General features: G+C 42.0%; 1 protein-coding gene across 1 annotated transcript in view; it reads left to right on the top strand.

The window, feature by feature from the left end:
- PPM1H (protein phosphatase, Mg2+/Mn2+ dependent 1H) overlaps positions 1-19,600 on the top strand; it is a 135,288-nt gene extending 115,688 nt beyond the window's left edge. Inside the window, exons 7-10 of the mRNA XM_027887749.1 lie at positions 3,031-3,094; positions 4,790-4,897; positions 13,088-13,239; positions 18,979-19,600. Of these exons, the coding sequence (XP_027743550.1) occupies positions 3,031-3,094; positions 4,790-4,897; positions 13,088-13,239; positions 18,979-19,126 (472 nt within the window). The 3' untranslated portion in view covers positions 19,127-19,600. The remainder of the gene's footprint in view (positions 1-3,030; positions 3,095-4,789; positions 4,898-13,087; positions 13,240-18,978) is intronic.
- The last annotated feature ends 1,361 nt before the right edge of the window (positions 19,601-20,961 follow it).

Below are 20,961 nucleotides of genomic sequence, written 5' to 3'. Positions count from 1 at the left end.
CTTAAAAAGCCAAACCATCCCCTCAGGTTCTCTGTATGTCTGTGTTTGATATACCTACAGCACATGAAGCTATAAATGCAACTTTATCATATCAAATCAAGGGAAATAGTCCAGAAAGTTGTAGCCTGTGTGAAATAAACCCACGTACAGGAGGTTTCACAGGGCATAAATTAAAATGAACTTCATAGCTTCCTTCCTTCCTTCTCCCCTGTGCAGTTGCTGAGCTGCTAGCTGAAAAGCTGTCCTTCATCCTTCTCTTGCAGCAAACCACACACTCGTATATTATTAATTCTGTTTCTCTAGTAATGCAGGACAAGGGTACTTTTCTAGTGTGTCTCAGGTTGCTTTTCAGTGTGTCTGTGCCAGCTCCGCTGCTGTGGTTGCAGTTCTGAGCATTGTTTCTTACGTGCTAATAATTTTTCACGGAATAGTAACATCAACAGAAAAGCATGTTTGAGTTGAGTTTGACACCCAAGTTTTGAACCCAAGAGGTGACTTGCTGTGAGAAACCACAGAACAAATCACTGTAGCTGTCTGCACCTCCCTCACCTAGTTGCATAGCTTCAGGAGGTCACAGGCTAGCTGGCTGCTCTTCCTAATCTCCTGATGGAAAAAGTTAGCTGCAGCCCTTGCAACAAGGCTTCTTCCAGTGTACTTACACCATTGTGTCACAGTTGAAGGCCCTAGGGACAGTGCTCCTTATAATGGTTCCATAGAAGATGCTGGACTCAGCAGTGGGGACCATTCCTTTGAAGGACACCAGGCTAAATGATACTTTTCCTTCTTCCTGAAGTGCAGTCACTGTGAGGTGTTATGCAGGAGAACATAGGAAGAAGGAGAGAGGTAAATAAATTTGATCCCTGTTTTTGGCTACTTACAGGGCAGTAGAAAATGAGGGCTTTGGTTTAAAGTATTTCTAGTTATCTTGCAGATAATATAGTTTTGGGATGAAGAATAGGTATATTTTTCCTTTAAAAAGGGGGCTACAAAAATTTAAATCACATCACATTAGTTTTGTTTCATATTTTAACAAATATGTACAAAATTTGAAAATCCAGTAGGAATGGTTGTCTTCTTAGGCTTCTGGTCTGAGTAGTCATTTGACTCTGATGCCTAAAACAGACTCAGCTGATATCCTTTGTCTTGGTGTCACAGCGCATCTGGCTCTATGCAAAGAATGGTTCAGACTCCTCAAGGAGATTTTGTCAGGGCTCCTGGTCCTGTAGGTCCATCTGGAAGCTTTGGAACATGAGTAGTTAGGGACAGTAAAAGTTTTACTCCACATTCAAACAAGGGTATTCAAGTTAGTGAGTGAGGCAGAGATGTTAGCTATTCCCTGTTGAAAATAAAGGAAGGAACAAGAGCAGAGTCCATGACTTGACTCATCCTTCCCAACAAAACGCTATTCCAGGATTTAAACATCAGGGAAGTATTATCATGTTGGCTACTTGTAGTGTTTTGTGTTTGTTTGGTTTAAGAGATAATTTATTTGCCATCTCCAGTGCAAATTGCCATTTGAATGCCTTCACTGAATTGTGTCTTGTAGAGATGCCCAGGTATTATGGTTATACACTAATATATTCTTAACTACATGGTCTCCCATGAAGCACCCACTGTGTTTTGCAGACCTCACCTGGTTTTGATTTGGGATTTTGTACATAGCAATGTTTTGTAGTATAGAAGGGGAGTCATTAAGTCCAAGGCTTGCCTGGGTGATGCAGCATGTAGAGCTGTGTGGTGCAGCACCATTTATTGATCACAAGTATATGCCATATTTTGGTGAAGCAGGAAGCAGTTCAATTACAATATAGGATTTCACTCTTAATTTTTAATTTCCTGCTAGTTTATGTCATGGCCTTAACATTGCTTAAACCTGATCAAATGTGACTCCCCAGAGCTCAAGCAGCCGCCCTGGAGAGCTGGGGAGCTACACAGCAGGGGCTGGCAGTGCTGGCAGGGGACCTGCCACAGCACCTTCCCTCCTCTCACATGTCCCTTCCACTTCTGTGGAGAGCACTTGCCCCCGCACTGGGGATAATTTTGTATTGCCCCAGGGGCTTTGGGCACGGATGAGCCAGGAGGGAAGCACAACATGCAGGGAAAGGCTGAGGAGGGACAATTTTTTGCTATGAAGGAAAGCATGCTCCTGTGGGGCAATGTGCTTCAATGAAAGAGGCACCCCAGTACCTCAGCTCAAGTACGTGTTACACAAAGCACAGGACTCTACAACTTATAAGAGTGACAGTCATCTTTTTTTTTTTTTTTTTCCTCACTGGCAAAATTGCTAACCTTCTCACCTCATCAGTGTCAACAGCTGGATGTGTGAAAGGTAGAGTATGCAGGTATGCAGTAAACAGAATCAGAGCATGAGCATTTACTTCTCCTGTCTCTTGTCCATGGGAAAGCTGCTGTGAAGTGTGACACATCTGACAACCTTGACTGTTGCAGTCAAGGTCAAATGAGCACTAAATATTCTAAGACTCTTCAGCACCTGAAGCTTGTCTCTGTTTAAGTGGTCCTGGAAGGTGAGAACAGGATCAGAAAGCTGTTTTGCACCGTGACTGTGTACATGTCCTGTTGTTGCTCACCTTTTCACTTTCATAGTATGAATATAGGCATTGGTTAGTTTCTTGATGGGTTTGGGGTTGTTTCGTTTGGGGTTTTTTTTTTAGTTGGTTGGTCGGTTGGATTGGGGTTTTTTATGACACTGTATTATGGTATAGCTGCTACCTTATCCAACCATATCTTACCTGATTACGATGTCATTGCAGTCCACTTCTTTCTTTGCAAGCAATAGGAGCAACCTGGCATGTTAGATATTTCTGTGCCTTCACTTTTCCTTTTGGTCAAATGGATAATTATTTACAGAAAACCTTTCTGCAGAAAAAGAAATTTACATCTTGGCTCAGAGACAGAGTCCCTAGGAAAAATAATTTTTTTTTCTTTTTTAAATCACAGCTTCTTGTTTCAGGGCACTGGGTCACTAATTGAGTGCAAGCTTTATAAATGTTGTTTGTCCTCCCCCCACAGGGCATACAAAACCATTGAGGAAGATGACTTGAAGTTTCCCCTTATATATGGAGAAGGCAAGAAGGTGAGCACATCTGCTTTCCTCAGACCAAAGGAAGAGGGAATTCTGTGCTGTTTACCACTCAGTTTAGCCTGTGGCAGTCCGGTGTTTTCCACTCAGTATCTCTTTATTTTATCGTTTTGACAGCTTTAAAGAATATTTTGATTCTGTCATAAATCAGTCTCATGTCTGGGGGCAGCAGGGACAGCTCAACATACTAAAAAGCATTTTTATAGCAAACACAGTCATTTGTTGTCAGTTTGCTTTCGTTTTTCTCTCATTGTAAGTAGGCTGCAATGAGATTGTCTTAAATAATTGACATAAAATGTTCCTGTTTCATTGTAAAATATAACTAGGCTGGATGAAGATAGCAACATACCTTATGTTTGCTGAAACAAAGCGGGAAGATAATTTAATAGTGCTTTGAGATGCAAAAGTCTAACTTAGGAAGGGGAGGGTTCAGGGCAGGATTTGTAAAGTATAACACCCCTTCTTCAGCTAGTGCACATGACCTCACTGTTGAATTTTTCTGATACGTGAAGGTTGATGGTTTTTCTTGAAAGGGAGAAATGCTGTTCTGCTTAGGTATGCTTTGTTTCCTGCTCTGTGATTAAGAACAGTGAGATCATTAGTGCTGGTCCCAGCAAGCTTAGCTGGCTGCAGCAATAGGATCAATATGACGGTGTAGTGGTGTCAGTTTGCTGATTTTCATATGCTCGCTGTGTTCCTAAATAGTGCTCTCCTTCTGCATTAGATTCTTAATGCATAGATAGACGATCTTCAAAATTAGTCCCAGTTTTGAAGGTTCAGACCTTCAGCTTATCTCTGAATTTGATTAGGTTTATAATTGCAAAATGTGCAAAATGTTCAAAATGTGAAAAATGTTTCACACACATCTTTTTCATTTACTTTCTTATTGCCCTGGGGAGCCAGGAGTTAAAGAGGCAAAATGATTTTGAGTCCATTGCTCACTGCTATTGGTGCTGTGAACGCCCCTGCTCAGAAGCTGCTGTGGCAAAGCTAGACTTTGGGGGAAGCGATAAGCAGACTGCAGAGAGCAGGGCTGCCTGTGAGACAGCTATCTGGTCAGTCTTTGGAGAAGCATCAATGAAGTAGAGCCCAGCACCTCTTGGAAGACAAGTCATGTTGCTTGGGGGAGGAAGTGGTAGATGTGAGGTAACTGCAGACCTGCTGTAGACCGACTCTTCCCAAAAGAGAGCACTATGGTCTGTGCCACTGTCACCGGTGTGCTCACCAATTTAAAGTGGCCCTTGGCACTTTTCCTTGGGGGACGGAATATACAAAAATATGCCAGTAGGAAGATGCCACAGATTCCTTATGTGAGTAATTAAACTCTTACCCTCTTTATAAAACCTGTTTGCTAACAGTATAATTTGCTGAAGGAATGCTTCATAGACTACTATGGACAGTGGGGTGACTAGTTTAGGTTTCCACAGTCACAGTCCCTTACAGATGGTCTTAGTCTTAAATGGGTGTACACAGAGCAGGATGTGGATGAATACAAAGCTTGGAACAATGATGAAAATTGAGATGACATGAATGTGAAAAGCTTTGACGTTGATTAGCTCTGTTAAATCTAGAATTTCTGGGAAAGAAAACAGAATTCATCCCTAGCTGTGGCAGTTACAGAGTAGGAATTTCCCTATTGACACAGTGCATGTAACAAGATTTGATCCCATCACTTTTCTTTATTTCCAGGCTCGGGTTATGGCAACAATTGGAGTGACACGAGGACTGGGAGACCATGACCTGAAAGTACACGACTCCAATATATACATCAAACCTTTCCTGTCCTCTTCTCCTGAGGTAAGACGGTCAAGGTTCAAGTGCCTGATTTGTGAGAGGGAAATAAATTTACTTAGCATGCTTATTTGTTCATCTCAGTTGTCCATTCTGATTGTGGGTCTACTACAGGTAGCATGCTACCCTTTCCGAAGGTGTAGCATGACAGTAACATCCACATAGTAGGAACATTGTAAGTTACCCAGCTATGTGCTCCACATCCCTGGCAGAGCATTGATTCCTTCTCACTCCCTGGTCTAAGGTTACCTCATAGCCTTGCCATTCAGTGTGACAGACATCCATCTCTCCCCTCACCTTCATGTGCTCCAGCTCCCGTCGAGGTTCACATCATGCTGTCTTCCCAGAAGATGTAAATCCATGTACTCCAGATGGATGTCTTCCATGGCAGCATAGTATCCTGCATTACACAGATCAACTCTTAAGCAGGAAAATGCCAAGAGCCACAGAAAACGTACTTTATGCTTCCATCTGTCTACTCCTTAACCTTCAGTTCTAAATTCATTATGGTAGTTCTGTGCAAACACCAAATAATGAGTGTGCTCTCCCAAATGATGGTGTAATGAGGAGATTATGCAGTATTCAGGTTAGGAGCAGTTTTAAATGCCTCCTTCATTTTGAATTGCTTGTCACAAGTAATTCCATCCAGTTTTTGACCACCAGAGACCTTGCAGTGAAAGATATCAAGCCTTCCAATGGGATTTGAATGTATTTGTTAACAAGGAACATGCAAACCTTGCTTTTTTTTTCTTCTGTAACTGCATTCCTGTTCCTACGTCAAGGAACAGATGTCACATATTTTTCATAAAATATTAAGCAAGGGCAAACCAACTGATGACTGCACAATGAGAGGTGACTTTGCTTCCATGGCCCAAATCCTGAAAACTGTCCACTGTCAGTGGGCTTGCTGAAGTTTTAAACACATCCAGTACTTGACCTCGAATTTATTGCTTGCTATAGCAGTATGAGAGAGTGAAAACACACAAATGACATCATGCTGCTAGGAAGGAACAAAATTATTAAATTCACCTTGCTTAGAACATCTTTAAGAGCAATTTGTTGTGAAGGTGTGCTTTAGGTTGTTCAAAGAATCGCTGGCGAAGCTATCGACAAAAGCAGGTTTAATATTAAAATGAAAGTGCAACAAAATCGGCAGGGTTCACTGTACTACTTACTAGATGGTGGAAACACATAGAAAAATTGGAATAAAATCTAAAATCAATCAATCTAAACCTAAAATCAACTACAAATTGCCTCTGTGGAGATCAGACACGAAAAAGGATAAGGATGGGAAAGGGTAAGGATAAAAAGGAATGAGGAATACCTTCCCACTGAGCCACAAGGTTCGGAGTGGACCCCCTTGCCAAACTTAGCCCGGGACTTGACCAACAGTTTAGGCCTAAAGGCTTTAACAGCACTTGAATTTAACAACACGTAGTGGATAGTCTAACTTGAACAATTTGACAAAAGATTCCGTAGAATTTACTATGAGCACAACAGTAACTCAAAGGCTTAACTTACATATGGATGTAACATACTTAAGAGTCTGTGAGAGCAACATCCATAGTACATTTGCTACAACATATTCACACTGGTACACGCTGTTATAATGTTGTTCCATTTGAGTTGTTATTTGGGCAAGAGAAATAAGTTTCCAAAGCTTTTTGGTAAAAACCAGCAACTTTTTAGGCAGCATAAGTTCCTGGGAGCAGGCAGTGTTTCTGATAAGCTCAAGAGGACCTTAGCCCTGGTACTCTCCATCAAGGCTGAGACCTAGTGAGCATTTCTGACATTGTAGTGTAGACTGAGGAGGGGAAGGGAGGAAGGATGCGCCACCACAATCCACCCCATGACTAAAGTCAATCTCTCTCACTCACAGAGTGGCATTGTAGTCACCTCTTGCCTCTGTGCCTATAAACAAAAATATAAAAATTGTATATATTTATAGTTATTATATATAAATTATATTTAAAATTCCAATTATAAAAGTAAAAGTTTAACAAGTGCTGAGATATTCTGGCCCTGAAGAAAAGGCAGAGATCTACAGACAGCCCCTTCATCATGTTTCCTTGCTATCAGTCATGTACCTTCCCTGTCCCCTTTGAATGTGTGGTGTCCCTCACTTTGAGACCTGCTCATGTTCTCTTCAGACAGACAGGCAGTACTTCTGGCCTCATCACTCTGATGGATTTGTTTAATGCCAGAAAAATGATGCAATTCTACCTATTTATTTTTCTCTCTGGCATGCTGATACCCAGTGTTTCTGGGGTACATAATGGCTGCAGCACAGCATCCCTGCAGTATCATCTCTGCCAATTGCTGCTGCAGTATTTGTCTGTGTGTATAAACCAAAGCTTCTCATGGGCTTTTCTGATTTGTGTGGAGTGTGTCCGTATGTGTTCAAATTCTGGAATATGACATCCAGTTTGTATGCTATCCACGTTTCAGGATCTCTTAACTGCTTTGTGAAAGGGAAGCAAAATTGGCTCTCTTTCCACACCCCTTTCACAGCTAAATTCAGCAGAAATGTATGAGGGCAGGAGTAGAAAAGAGAGAGCACCAGCCACCTTAATTTAGAGATACTGGCAAAAAACCCAACAACCCTGAGCATTATTAGGAAGTAGCATATGTTCCAAGTTGCTTTCCATTGCACCTCCTTTTCTTATTCATCTCTTCCTTCTCTTCCCGGAAAGAGCCTGACTGCTTTAACTCCTCCTGTTTTTCCTGGACATGTCCTGTCCATGTGAGGACAGTGTACCTTGCACAGAAACTACATCTTTATGCTGCCATCTGGGAAGCTTAGCACTTGGAAGCAAAGGCAGTGGCATCAAGCAGCAGTCATATTTGGCCCTTGTGCAGCATTGAATTTCAAATTGTTTATATAGAGGTAGGGAAGCACAGTGTGTAGTTTCCAGACCTGGAAAAGGGGAGTCACAGGAAATTAAGACTCACAGTGAGTCGTGACAGAGGGAGGATCCAAGTCCTCTGGTTCTGTTTCTGTGCCATAATTACAATGTCCTTTCCCAAGTCAGGGGCAATGTGCTGAGTTTTCAGAATATTTTACTTCCAGGGTGACAAAGCCCTGGTATGTCATATCCACCAAAATTTATCTCAAGGAAAGGTAAACATCCTTGAGACCGCATCCAGAAATTGGCATATAATAGTAGTTTGAGGGTGGTGTGAAAAGATACTTTAATAGAGGGCCAGGCTACGGGAGGAGAAGTCATGTAGCCAAGACTGACAAATGTAATCAGTATTCAGTGGCTCAGCTGTTATGAGACCAGATTTGGAGGACTTCTGCAGGTTGGTGAGCTCTAGAGATTTGAACCTCTTATAATGAGTAGCACAAACCAGGCAAGCCATGACTGAGGCTCTCTGGCATGGAATTAAATATTTATTTTTCATAATGGGACAGTTAATTTGAAAGCTTTCATCAGGAAATTCTGCTTTTCGAAGCTTAGTAAGAGCTACCTTGTTGCAGCTGAAAAGCAGAATTTTATAGTGAAATTTTTTGAATGGGAGCTCAGCCATTTGGTGAGGAGAGATGTGGCTCTGATGGCAGCATTTGGCCCTTGCCAGCGATGAGTCCGAAGCCAGCCACCACCACAAATGATAAGAAGGTAATGAAGGAGAATTTTTCTTGTTCCATTATGTTAATATGTCTTTCTGACAATTCTACAAATATGTTCAAGGAGACTGTTTTAGATTCACATCTGCTGTCTGGAGAAATCTTTAGGAATTACACCATTGAAAGGAACAAATAAGGCAAATACACAGAGAAGTACAGTGTGATCAAAGGGAGTCAAGGCGGCTTCAGGAAGCAAACATCACACTTTAGTGGCTGGAGGTCCTTCAGGTTATGTCTACAAGAGAATTAAAAAAAGAATAATAAATGCATAGATGCTCTTGCAAGAGCACTTTGATTTCTCAGAAAACATTTGTGAAACTGTTCTGCATCACAGGTTATTAATATAAAAGATATGAAGCTACAGACTAAGTGGAAAGTTGGCACAGTCTACTGGAAATTGGCTAAAGGGCAGGAAACAAAGGGTGGCAGTAAAAAGCTAAAAGGAGATTAATTGGTGAGTGCTGGAGGGAGCAGTGTTGGGACCCGCTTTTTATTATTTACATATAAATTACTTGGAGGGTGGTATTGAGAGATCTTGTCGTTTGCCAGCAAAGCTGCACTGGATAACACTGCACATAAAAAGGAATGATACAATTAAGTAAGGGCTTAATTTATTGAAGTAGCCAAGTTGATCAGTAGTGCAGATGAGTGAATGCAGGCTCAAATTCCCCCGAGGCCAGCACCTCAGGTGGCTGCAGGCTCGCATGTCACTGTTGTGAACGGTTTTTGAGCTGCCAGGACCCTTAAAAACAAACCTGGCAAACGAACCACAGCACCTTTGCAGAGCTGCCGTGGTCCCTTTCAGCAGCCAAAGGCAGGTTTTGTCTGGTGGGTAGATCTGTTTGTAAACGTAAATATAAAAGCAGCCCACCTCTTTGTTCATTGCTTGCACAGAGCGGTTTTCTCAACGCTCTTGACTGCATGTAGGTGAGTAATATAAGAAAAAAATACCTGGACTGATGAAAGATGTTACATGACAAGCTGCATAACACACATTCAGAAAGATGTTGTGTGGCCATGGGCTCCAGTGGTGTGTGTCCACTGTTGCCTATTAGCAGATCTGTTAACTAGTCAGGTTAACTAGTATTGTCCTATATATAGGATATAAAGGTAACCCAGTGCTTGTTGTCATTGCTGCTTCTGCTGCTGAGGTTCTCCTGCTTCTTCCTTATAGTTGGCTTTTTACATTTTCTGGTTACTAATGTCAAGTTTAGCTAGTGAACAGGTCAGCTGCTTTACATAAGTAAGACATCAGCGGACAGTACAAGTATGGTGACTAAACTGGACTCCTTTGAGGACTGCCCTGATGCTTCAGAGAGATTAGGTTAAAGAGTGAGAAGCTTTACCAGGGCAGCACAGAAGGAGCTGGTAGGCTGGATGGAGTTGCTGAGAAGGCTCTCAGGGCAGCATGGGAGGCAGAGGGCAATGCACAGGTAGCCCAAGGATTTTAGGGCAGAGGACACAAGTTCAGTAGGCTGCTATCAGGATTGATGTCTGGCTGCAGAAGCAGTAATTCATGAGGGAAAGACTGAAGATTCAGGATGGCATTGTTAGAAAATTTGTCAAGGGTGCATCACTAGTTAAGGAAACCTTTGCACTACCAGTCTGACCAGTTGTTACCTGCACGAATGGGGCTATGCAGTGCTGTTTTGCATTGTGTGCAGCTTTGTGCAAACTTGTGCCACAGACAGAACATCGCTTAAACTTCACTGTCTACTCCCTGAAATACAGCTACGGGAGGGAGGCAGTCATGGGGAAGGTTGATTCTAGAATTTAAGAAAATAAAGCAGTCGTTTCCATTGCAATCAGTGAGCTGCTTTTGGTGCTGTGAGATGTATGTGAAGGGGCTGTTCACTGAGCCCTGCTGGTCTGAGCTTCCACTCCACATGCCTTTGTGGTGCCGCCTGACCTATGTACCCCTGAGAGCTCTGCTGTCACACTGCTCCATGTCCAGCAGAAGGCACATATCGCTACTGTAAGAGACCCTCGTTGACCCAAATAAGAACTAGGACAAAGCTCCTTGCAGAAGAATAAAGGGTTAGGAGCTGGCTACTTTCTGTGCCTGGGCAAGGTGGTCTGCAAACATAACCTGAACCTGCAATAGACTGGACAGCTCTAACTCCTTTTTGTTAGTACCATACTAGGGGCACCTACAGCTGTATTTTAGAAATCCAAGGAAAGACAGAAAGAAAGGACTTAAGGTAATTAGAAGACAGACAAAGGTGTATTTCAGTGAACATTTTTTTGCATGTCCAACTGGTCACTTGTATGCAAGTATCTTACCTGAAGTTGCCCCAAACTTGTCTGTTGTAACCTTGGCATTCTCTTTTCCTTAGCCTAGGGACCAGCCTAACATTCCTTTATTGCTCATCCCACTGTTCTCTGCACTACTTCTGACATCTAGTTCCTTCTCAATGTATGCCTCTCTGGAGATGCTGGGTTCACAGAGCTTGTCCTTTTAGGACAGATTACCCAATAAATCTGTTCCCAGATTACCCAGTAAATCAGTGACTGCATTTTTTTTTCCTTTTCCCACAAAACAAAACGTGTTCTTAGTATTGCTCTAACATTTTGACCTGTGGATTGGCTGCAGGTAGCTTTTGACAAGTTTCTTATCTGCCCCAGTGTTGCTCTATAGTCAGACAAGATTGCTCATTTCAGGAGGATTCAAATCAGTGATGCATGGCTTTGGTTCCCCACCTTTACCTTGGTTGGAGAGCCATGGCAGATATGTTTTTCCCAGCACTGACGTTCAAAGCTTGGTTAGCCCTCTGAGGGGCTTGGTGCTGAGTGCATCCCTGAGCATTAACCCTGATGCTTTCTCAAATATTTTCTGGTCCCCAAGAGATCTTACCAGAATATGTGCTGCATATTGATAGTTGTGTTGGCCCACTTACCCTCCACACCCCAGTGATTTCCAAGTTGAAACTGTGGGCTTTTAAGAGGCTGAACTAAATTCTGGGAATGGAGGCTATGACAGCTACTGATTTCCATGCAATGAGCTCGAGATGAGAGCTGTGCTGCACATAGGGATCTTTTCTATATTACCACTCAGTCTGAATAAGGATATATGCTCTAATGAAGAGAGTATCTTGCCTTGAATTTAATCCTCTCCAAAGTCCTTATTCAACTGCTACCTTAGATAATGAAGTGAAGGTCATATTTTACAAATGACCTTCTTGTGCTTTTGAGTGAAAGGCAAACTTGTAAGTATTAACAGCCAGGTCTAGGTGATTTTTTTTTTAATTATTTTTTTTCCTCCGGTACTCGTTTCAGTCCCATAAAAGCATAATTACATTAAAAGGTCCAGGCATTTAATGTGTATTGCCTGTTTCATGGCTCCGAAGTGGAGAGTGCACCACAAGGGAGAATAAAACAGGTCATATTTTCTGGTTATGCCAAGTGCTTGGACTGACAATTTTCCCAACTGCCGCTGCTGTTTGTAGAGTCCAAGCCTGGAGCAGGGTGCATGACAAAGTGCACCATTTCCAAACTTCAGTATAGCGATCCTTTCCTCCTGTGTGACTTGGCAAGGTTGTTACAATTCTTTCAATCTGTGATTGTTGCTGGTGTAATTAAAGTGCTCTGTGAGTGTTTAGTAATGGCTCCCATCACAACCTGGGAATTGGAGGCAATTTGTCAGCTGGAGCACAGCAGACGCTGGAAGGGGAGTTACACCAAACAAAAGACTTGTTTTAAAACACTTTCCATGGCCTTTGCTTGTATTCTGGCTCAGCTGATGGCCTTGCAGCACCTCTGTGACTGCCTCCTCCACTCCCAGCTTTCCCCAGTCTCTCTGGGAAGGGGATGGTGGAAGTTGTTTTAAAGGCAGGGTGTTACAGAGGTGCCAGTAGTGATCAGCCTGACTGAAGCTGCAGACAGATGAGTTGAAGTCAGTGGACAATTTAATAGTGTGAATAAGCTTCACTTTTGTGCAGATCTTGAATCAGTCTCTAGCTACTGAACTGTTTACAGATACATGTGACTGAGCAGGTAAACAGTTTTTCTCCATTTCATGGAACCACTTGCTTCCTCAGGCAGGACTCTTTAGTGCAGTAGGTGCCTCAGGTGAATGCAATGCCTGGTGCCATACAGACATTTCCAAACATGCAGTTTATCTGGCAGAGTTAAATGGATCTAGACAAACTGTGAAAACAATTATTTGTGAATATTTTATTAGAAAATATCAAAAATTCATCAAATGAATTATTCAGCTTCCATATGACTAGTGCTGCCAATGATAAGGAAGGGCCTCACTCACTGAAACCAGGCTGCTGGGTGGGGGAGGCTTCAAGCCCTTCTGGCAGCAACAGCAGCACTGTGCTTTAGAGCCTGGCTTAGGAATGCTTGCATCCATCCTGGCTGGGGTTAGCACTGAGCCATGCTGAGCTGCAGCAGGAGGGGTTGCCATGCTGGGGCCTAAATTGCAGACAGACTCCATTAGTGCCTTGGGAGGTATTTCAGTGCCTTGGCCAAACCTGCTAAACTCACAGCCAAGCTCAGCAATATTTTGCAAATAGATCTGACAATGTCCTCCTTCATGAATCTCTTGGATTTTTTTGTTTTAGGTGAGAGTCTATGACCTCCTGCAGTACGAGCACGGGCCAGATGATGTTCTGATCCTAGCTACTGATGGACTCTGGGATGTGCTGTTAAATGAAGAAGTGGCAGAAGCTGTCACTAACTTTCTACCAAACTGTGACCCCGATGATCCCCACAGGTTCGTGCTCATCCCTGATTTTCTAGCTTCTCCATAGAAGAACACTTTCTGGTAACGTATTTTCATAGAAAGTATGGTATGAATAACATTCAGGAACTATGCTACACTTATAAGAAAACATTTTTATAAGCTGGATGGAGCCTCTACAGCAAACATGGGCATTTGGGGCGAGGGTCTGTTATAGCTCAGAACTGGCAACCTTCAAAGGAATAGGTGTGGGATCACAGTATCTTGGCATGGGATCCATTTTGTTTGCTGTATGAGGTCCTGTGTAGGAAGCTGAAGTTAGAAGAACATGGCAACAATTCTGTTTAGAGCAGCCACAGGTTTCCACTTAACTCTCTCTGGATAGTTCCTTAACACTAAAGACTGTTTCTTAGTAGGACATCCTCAGTATCTGTCTCTCACTCTGTGTGTTTGTATGTATAAATACTGCATAGTGGAGTTCCTACTCATTCCTGGTCATAGTGCAGCCTTTAAACCCACCTTCAGCAGGAATAATCAGTGCTACCAGGACAGGTGAGGTGATGAAAGAGGTGGAAAGTCTGACTCGATTTAATTGGATTCTGTTTTATTTCACAATTTTATTCTACCTCATTCTTTTTTTTTCCTTTCTTTATCACCTCTTAAATTATCAGTTTCTGCCTTTAAAACATACCACCATGCAAACAAACAAGTTCCCAGACAACTATGTAGAGACTGTCTGCCTTGACTGAGTCTACAGGTCTGTCTGCTACTGAGTTCCATTTCATTATGATTTATAATATTATGCTAGAGATCAGAAGTATCTTTCTTGTAAACAGGAGGACTGTGAAAGTGGAAAGAGCTTTATCCTTCTCTAGGGACTGTTCAGGAAGGGAAGTTTGTGTTGCTCCTGAATTCAGGCCTGTCTACCACTGTCTTCTGCCCTCATCCTGGGCTAAGAGGGTGAAAAGAGATTTTACACATTCCCAGTTGGTCTGTGGAAAGTGGAGTTTCAGAAATAACTCTTCAAGATCCATCTCAAAATGGTGTTTCTTATATTTCTAAGTCATCATCTTCACAGGGTCAGCCCCATTCTCCATCAGCAAACAAGGAAGATAAGTGCACATGCCCACCCTGACAGACACTTGGGTTTTGAAGTGAGAGCAGCTTTGAAATAACTCAACAATAGTATTTTCTTGCCCTGACACTTAGAAATATGGAATGCAAAAAGAGGTTTTGTTGCAATCATCGGGAGAGTGGATGATTAGACTGAAGCTGCAACTGCAATATTTTGACCTTGCCCACCTCCTTGCACCGAAGATGAGATGTGGTATGAAAGACAGCCAGGGCTGTCTCTGCTTCAGCAAGACATGCAGCTGTGCCTGCCCTCTCTCTGGGAGATCAGGCAGAATTAGGGAGGGGCGCTTTCAGGGCGTCTGGTACTGTGCTGTGCAGACATGCCATTAATTTAAGGTAGGAGGAGATGACCCATCCAATCTGCTTTCAGTTATGCCCTAACACCATTCAGAGATGCAAGGGGCTTTTGCTCTCATTCCTGCACTCCTGAGTCTCTTCTTGCAAAGGCACCTGGTAATATGCAATACTTCTGCCCTGCTCTGTCTCCGTTTCTCATCTAGTATTTGGAAAAAGTTGTCCCTCCTTACCATCCTTACCAGTCCTGTCTGCTGTGAATACAGTCAGGGTGTGTTCTGTCTAGTTCCTTTTGGTCTTTACCAAGATGGTGATGACCACCATGTTTGCTGCAGTAAGAGGGGGAATTCTTTGTTTGATCTTTTTGACTTTTTAGGTGAGTAGTTTTTTTCATCCATTATAGAACACTCATAGCAATCAGAAACACTAAAGGAAAATAAGATTTTCTCTGTTTCATTTAGATTTGCTTGTACTGGTTTAGCTCTAGTAATTGTGGGTAATTAGTTGCTATTTGTGCCAATGTGAGTATCACTCATTCCAGAACTGAGTCTGCTGTTTATAACTTAGAACAAACACATTTACTGGTATTTGACCTGCTGGTCTATGAATGGACATCTGAATTGAAAATTAATTTGTTCTTTTAAGCAACTTTGTGCCAGGTCATTTAGAGGCTTACAAATACCAGGGACAAGACATTTCTCATGCCAGCATGCAAGAGGTCTCTCGTATAGTTTACAATGATATTTATGAAAATTACCTTTGTGGAATTGCTCTTGCTGCTTGGTTGTAAAGAATAATTAAAGGTTTTAAAGTACTGTGTGAGAGGTTTTATGTAATTACTTCACAGTGGTATAAATGAGGTATAACTGATGAACTTACAATAGCGTAGCAACTCGGGCTGTGGAGCTGTGTTCATTCCTCTCACTAGTCAGTGACAGGACAGTCTTGTTTGCTGTATTATCAGTGTGTTTCCTTATGTTTAAAGGAAATGTTATCCTAGAAAATGTCGGGTTCTGTGATGAGTGTAGTGACATAGTCTGTGGTGAGGTGATCAGCTGGAAATGTAATATCTCTAGGGATGTAGAAAACTTGTCAGAATGTAAGCGACTTGCACCCTGGGTTTGGTAACGCTGTGGTCTTCCAGAGAACCAGCCTGTGGAGCGGATCCTGGATCCGCCTGACCCAATAGCCTACTTACTCCCTGACAGCAGCGCATTAACGAAGGGAAAAAAGAAAAAAAAAGAAAGAAAAGATAGGATTTTAGAGTTGCAGAGTGCTTATCTGTTACATAATTAGTTCCTTGTGGGAACAATATTCCTCCCATTTGAATTACAATTTATTTTATGGCCTCATGGGCAAGAGCTTACAGCCCTCAGCAGTGCTCTTGGGACTCTCCTGTGCTGATATTTTCTGTGAGTGTTTGTTGCCCACATAAAAACCATCTCTGAATCCTGTCAAACATAGCATATGCCTGGACATCTCCAAGTGCAGGGAGAGCAAAGTCCTCTGGTCTGTCTTCATCCAGCCATGCAGACACAACCTCAGGGGATTTGGAGCCTCAGTGAATGATAGGCACAGACTTGTTTAGAGAACAGTTCCTGGGTGACTACTGTGATGGAGTGAAGAGGCTGTGGTGGAGCTGGACTTCTTAGCCAACTGATTTCTTATGGGTATTGTGGCAGATGAGCATTAAGAGGACTCTGAGTGAAGAACAGGTGGTAGGGACACACTGCTGCTTTCCATACATCAGCTCTCTGAAGAGGTACGAAGTCAGAAAAGCATGACTCTTTGCCCATTTCCTTGAACTACACTTATGCAGGTTTACCTCCTGACCTTGGCAATCTTTTATTTCTCATCCTTTCTCTTGTCTTTTCTTGTTCCCTCTCACTTTGTCTCTCGCACTAGCTAGAGATTTATGAGGATGCCGGGGAGCTCCTCCACCTCTGCTGGGTGTGAGAAGATAAGCTGCTCAGACAGCAGCATGATTCCCCCTGCCACCATTTCTCCTGCAGTACTTTCACTGATCAATACAGAAAGCTCCAGCAGAAGAAAAAAACCCCATATATTTATTCTTAAAACACAAAAGTTGTATTCCAGCAAGGCTATTCATTAGGAGGAAGTGGATGCTTTAAAAGTACTTCAGCAGTTCTCTAATGCTGTCTCTAGAGCTGAATCCCAATTTCACAGCGCTGGAGAATAAAACATTCAGTAATGGACTGCTGCTGCTATTCATCTCCAGGTACAAGAGACTCACCCTATCTCCTCTAGTGCCAAGTTGAATACCATTGCTTCAATTCAACTCCACACAGGAGAGGAATATGTTACTTCACTGCTGCCTTCACCTGTTCCATTTCCTTTGCTTCATTGTGCTGGTTTTCTTGAGTATTTCACAGTCTGTCTATGAGAGTATTTCTGGTTTATTAAAATTCCTTTTTTTTATCTTGCCCTTTCCAAACACTCAGCAGCAAAACCCTAACACAATCAAAAGCAATACTCATTCCTTTGTACTCTTTAGATGTGGGGAGCCCTTGTTAATTAGAAAAAGCAGGAAAGCAAAGTTTTCTTGCAGAATGATGGGTGTTTCTCTCTTAAGTTGTGACAATAGCTGAAAAATCCTTGGGAAATATGTTCTTGCCAAAATTCACTCAGAATCAGACATGCTGTGAATAAATATTTCAGTTTCTTGCTTGCCACATGGAGTCCTTTTGTTCCTTAGCCCTGCATCTGACTGGGGAACTGAGGAGCACAAGTATGTGTGTTTGGTTTTTCCCCATTAGAAAATAAGATTTCATGTTGCACTACAACAGTAAGACCAGTGCTTCTTGTTATCCTGCTATTATAGCTCAAGGTTGTTGATACAGACTAATCTTGGAACATGCAGACAGTGTGCATGTGTATGTGCAAGCACGTGCATTGGATTTTGTGTCTTTAGACTGTTCTCTTATGGCTAAAAGTAAATCAATCGTCAAAATTAGTGAGGGCTGGAAATTTTATCTCTTGGTACCATTAGTGGCAGGGGTGCATTGCTGCTGTACAACATTACTTGAATTTAACATCAAACCTTTTGAGTAATCAAGTGTTGATTCATTTGCATTAAAGAAATCTTTCTAGTAGAGCAAATATATCTGTTCCTGGTTCAAAGGAGTCATTTGAATTAAAGGATCATAATTCTAGCAAGAGAACATAATTGGGTATTTTTTATTCTTTTATCCCCAGAGACTGAATAATCTCTCTACTGATAGAAATTACTGTTTGTCTGTTGACAAAAAAAACTGTTGTTTTTTTCTTGTCAGTCTTCTAACTATTCAAGTAATTTTTAATTATCTTATAATAGAAAAGTTTGACTCCACTCAGCTAAATTCAGAACATCTTGGCCAGGTGTTGGACTGATGAAGTAAAACATGTGACAGTAGCTGTTCACCCATAATGAGATTTCTTTCAGAGGAAATTTCTGAGTACAGAGATGTGTTGATGTAGTAACAGCTGGTAAAGCATTAAGGGAAGGACTTATCAACACATGTGACAGAGCACTGTCTATACTCCACTTTTAGTCTCTGACATCCTTCTGCCCCAAGCAGCATGTGGTATTTTTTCAGGGCAGGAAAATAACTCCCATAAATCCAATGCCACTCAGCCCAGCACAGGCTGGGAGTTTTGAAGCAACATGAACCTTGGTATTTCACTAAATTAAGCACTTGACAACTCACATTCATGCAGTTTTCATTGAACTTATAAATGTGAAAGAACTGTGGGATTCTGTTAATCTGGCCATATTAACTGTAAGTTTCCTTTTCCAGTTTCAGAATAAAAGAGATTTAAAAATCATTCCTACAGTCAAGGAAAACAGACAAGTTTGGCTTAAAGTGTAATTTGGATTTTATATTTCATGCTTCCAAACTACTTTCTTTGTTACAGTTCATCTCTGAAGTAGTTGAGATATGATTACCTTCAGGTGTGTCAGTGAACAAGCATGTAGTTTTCAACAAATAGTGTTATTTGGGGTCTTCAATTTTTCAGACTACTCCTAGAAAGCCAATTTGTTAAGACAAGCGTGTTTAATACTTTTCTGAAGAGTGGTGAAACCAGGCACCCAGAACAGCCAATAACTTTTGGTCAAGTGGTGTCTGTCAAATACCTTTCCGTTCTTATTCAGGAGCTGTCACTGAACTGGAAGGAGTTGCTTTGTGGGTATGCCGTGGTTTATGTTTTTCCTGCCTGCTTCTAAAACACCAGGAAACGTGTCGTAGTAGGTCACAACATTAAATCTAGCAGGTGGCAGGCTGTGAAAACCCACTCTCCTCACAGAGACAAACACTCCCTGGCTGTGTTCTGCCTTTTCCACAGGTACACGCTGGCGGCACAGGACCTGGTGATGCGAGCCAGGGGAGTGCTGAAGGACCGGGGCTGGCGGATATCCAATGACAGGCTGGGATCTGGAGACGACATCTCTGTCTACGTCATCCCTTTAATACATGGGAACAAACAGTCATGAAAGTAGCATCAAGAGTGGTTATAGGATGGGGATCCTTTTGGGAAGGGCCTGTAAGAGACGTTATGGTTTTGGTGGTCTGACCAGGACACTTACAACTGATGTAACGCTGGAGGGGTATTTTTCTGCCCGAAAGGTAGGGCTCTGCACATATACTGTATATGATTAAAGGTAACCCTTAAGATTCCAATTTCCCTATAGAAATGGTTTTGGTGCTTAACAGGAATGGGATTTAAATGCTGCTAGCATTTTATTGATTCTGTCATCCCTCCAGGTGGGGTGGGGAATTAATTTTTTTCTCAGTTTACCATGTAGCTTGGAAGAGCCATTTCAGTTGTGAAAGTAGAAGTGGGTATCAGAAGCCACAGAGGCTCCTGAAATCTACCCCCAAATATTCAGAAGGTGACTTGGGTCACATCTCATTAAAAAAAAATATATATATACATACATATATAAGACTCAAGAGTTTTCTTCTTTCAAAAAGTTGTATTCATGACTTATCTATGGACAACTTCAAACTTGTGTAATCCTTTGAGCCCCCCTTTTCCTCTCCCATCTCTTCTTCAGTACATACCTCCTGTATTTTAGTAGGAAAACTGAAATCGTTTTCAGTGTGACTATGCCTGTTTACTTCAGCTAAAACAGCAACCTGCAAAATTGTCCAGGAGAAGTAGGTCACAATCCTGTATGGCAGAATTTATGCTGGTGTGAGGAGTTATTCATCAAGATTCCTTGTTGTGTGTATACCATGATTATACAGAGCATGCAAACTCAGCTATATGTGATGTTTACCTGGAGGCTGTGGGTTTTTTGGGATCAGAGATTTACATTCATTGAATGATTCTGCCTGCTTTATCCTGTTGAAGGGATCCTTGATCATAAAGTTTTTGCATCAGTTGGGATTTAGTAAATTTGTTTGGGCTCCTGAGTGTATTTTTAGTTGGATTCCTACTTGGAATTGGTGGTATTGTTCTCATTAGCAATCTGAATACCCAGGTAGTGATCTATTTAAAAGGTGTTCACTTCTTCCTGCCTCACTTATTATTCAGTATACCTTTGCCTGCTTGACTTGGGTGATCAGAATGTGACAGCTTATAACTTTTTGTCCTTTTGGCATTGAGAATTGTAGTCAAGGATTACAGTATGACTGTGATAGATTCAAGTCCTTGGCAAGCTTTACCAGCATTTTCCTTAGCAGTGATAAATCAATTTAAATAAAGGAAATTTGCATAAAACATTATCGAAGTGAAAGCAGTAGTCCGTGAGAGAAACAAGTGAGCAAATCTGCAGTGTAACCTTGCTGTCTGGTCAAAAAAAAAAAAATTAGAAAATTCTAGCATATAGGCAGGTATATTGGCTGGGGAGCCATCTTCCACCTAATTTGCTCCCAGACCACATTCATGTGGAGCTGTTCATCTGGTTTATACTTGTTTGACAGGAAAAAAGGCAGGAGCTGATGTAATTGTACGGCACTGACGAGGGAGCTTACAAATGTTGTGTAAGTAGAAGGAAGATGCTGTGCACTTTGTAGACTTTATTTTGAACAGGTGTGGCCCAGGGCTTGCCAGTTCTGTAGTTTATGATGTGCTGTGTAAACACGACGTGGCGTGAGTGCGATGTAGCTGCCCAGATGCTGTATTTGATTGCATCCGGAAGTACATATGCAACAGTTTGGTGGATTTAAACTACTCTTGCTCTAAATCTCTAGACCAAGAAGGGGTTTCAGGATGGAAGCAGGCAATGTGGTGTGTATAACGGCTCAAACATGCAGCAAGCTGCATGATTTTAGCCTGAAAACTGTTCCATGAGTTCCCCAGTGCCTGCATGTGATAAAGCTG

The sequence above is a fragment of the Empidonax traillii genome, unplaced genomic scaffold (assembly GCF_003031625.1).
Source record: "Empidonax traillii isolate 1590-97213 ecotype Southwest subspecies unplaced genomic scaffold, ASM303162v1 scaffold221:size740363, whole genome shotgun sequence".
NCBI classification, from domain to species: domain Eukaryota; kingdom Metazoa; phylum Chordata; class Aves; order Passeriformes; family Tyrannidae; genus Empidonax; species Empidonax traillii.
Note: the sequence above shows the minus strand (reverse complement) of the source record. Positions and strands in the feature narration are given on the sequence as shown.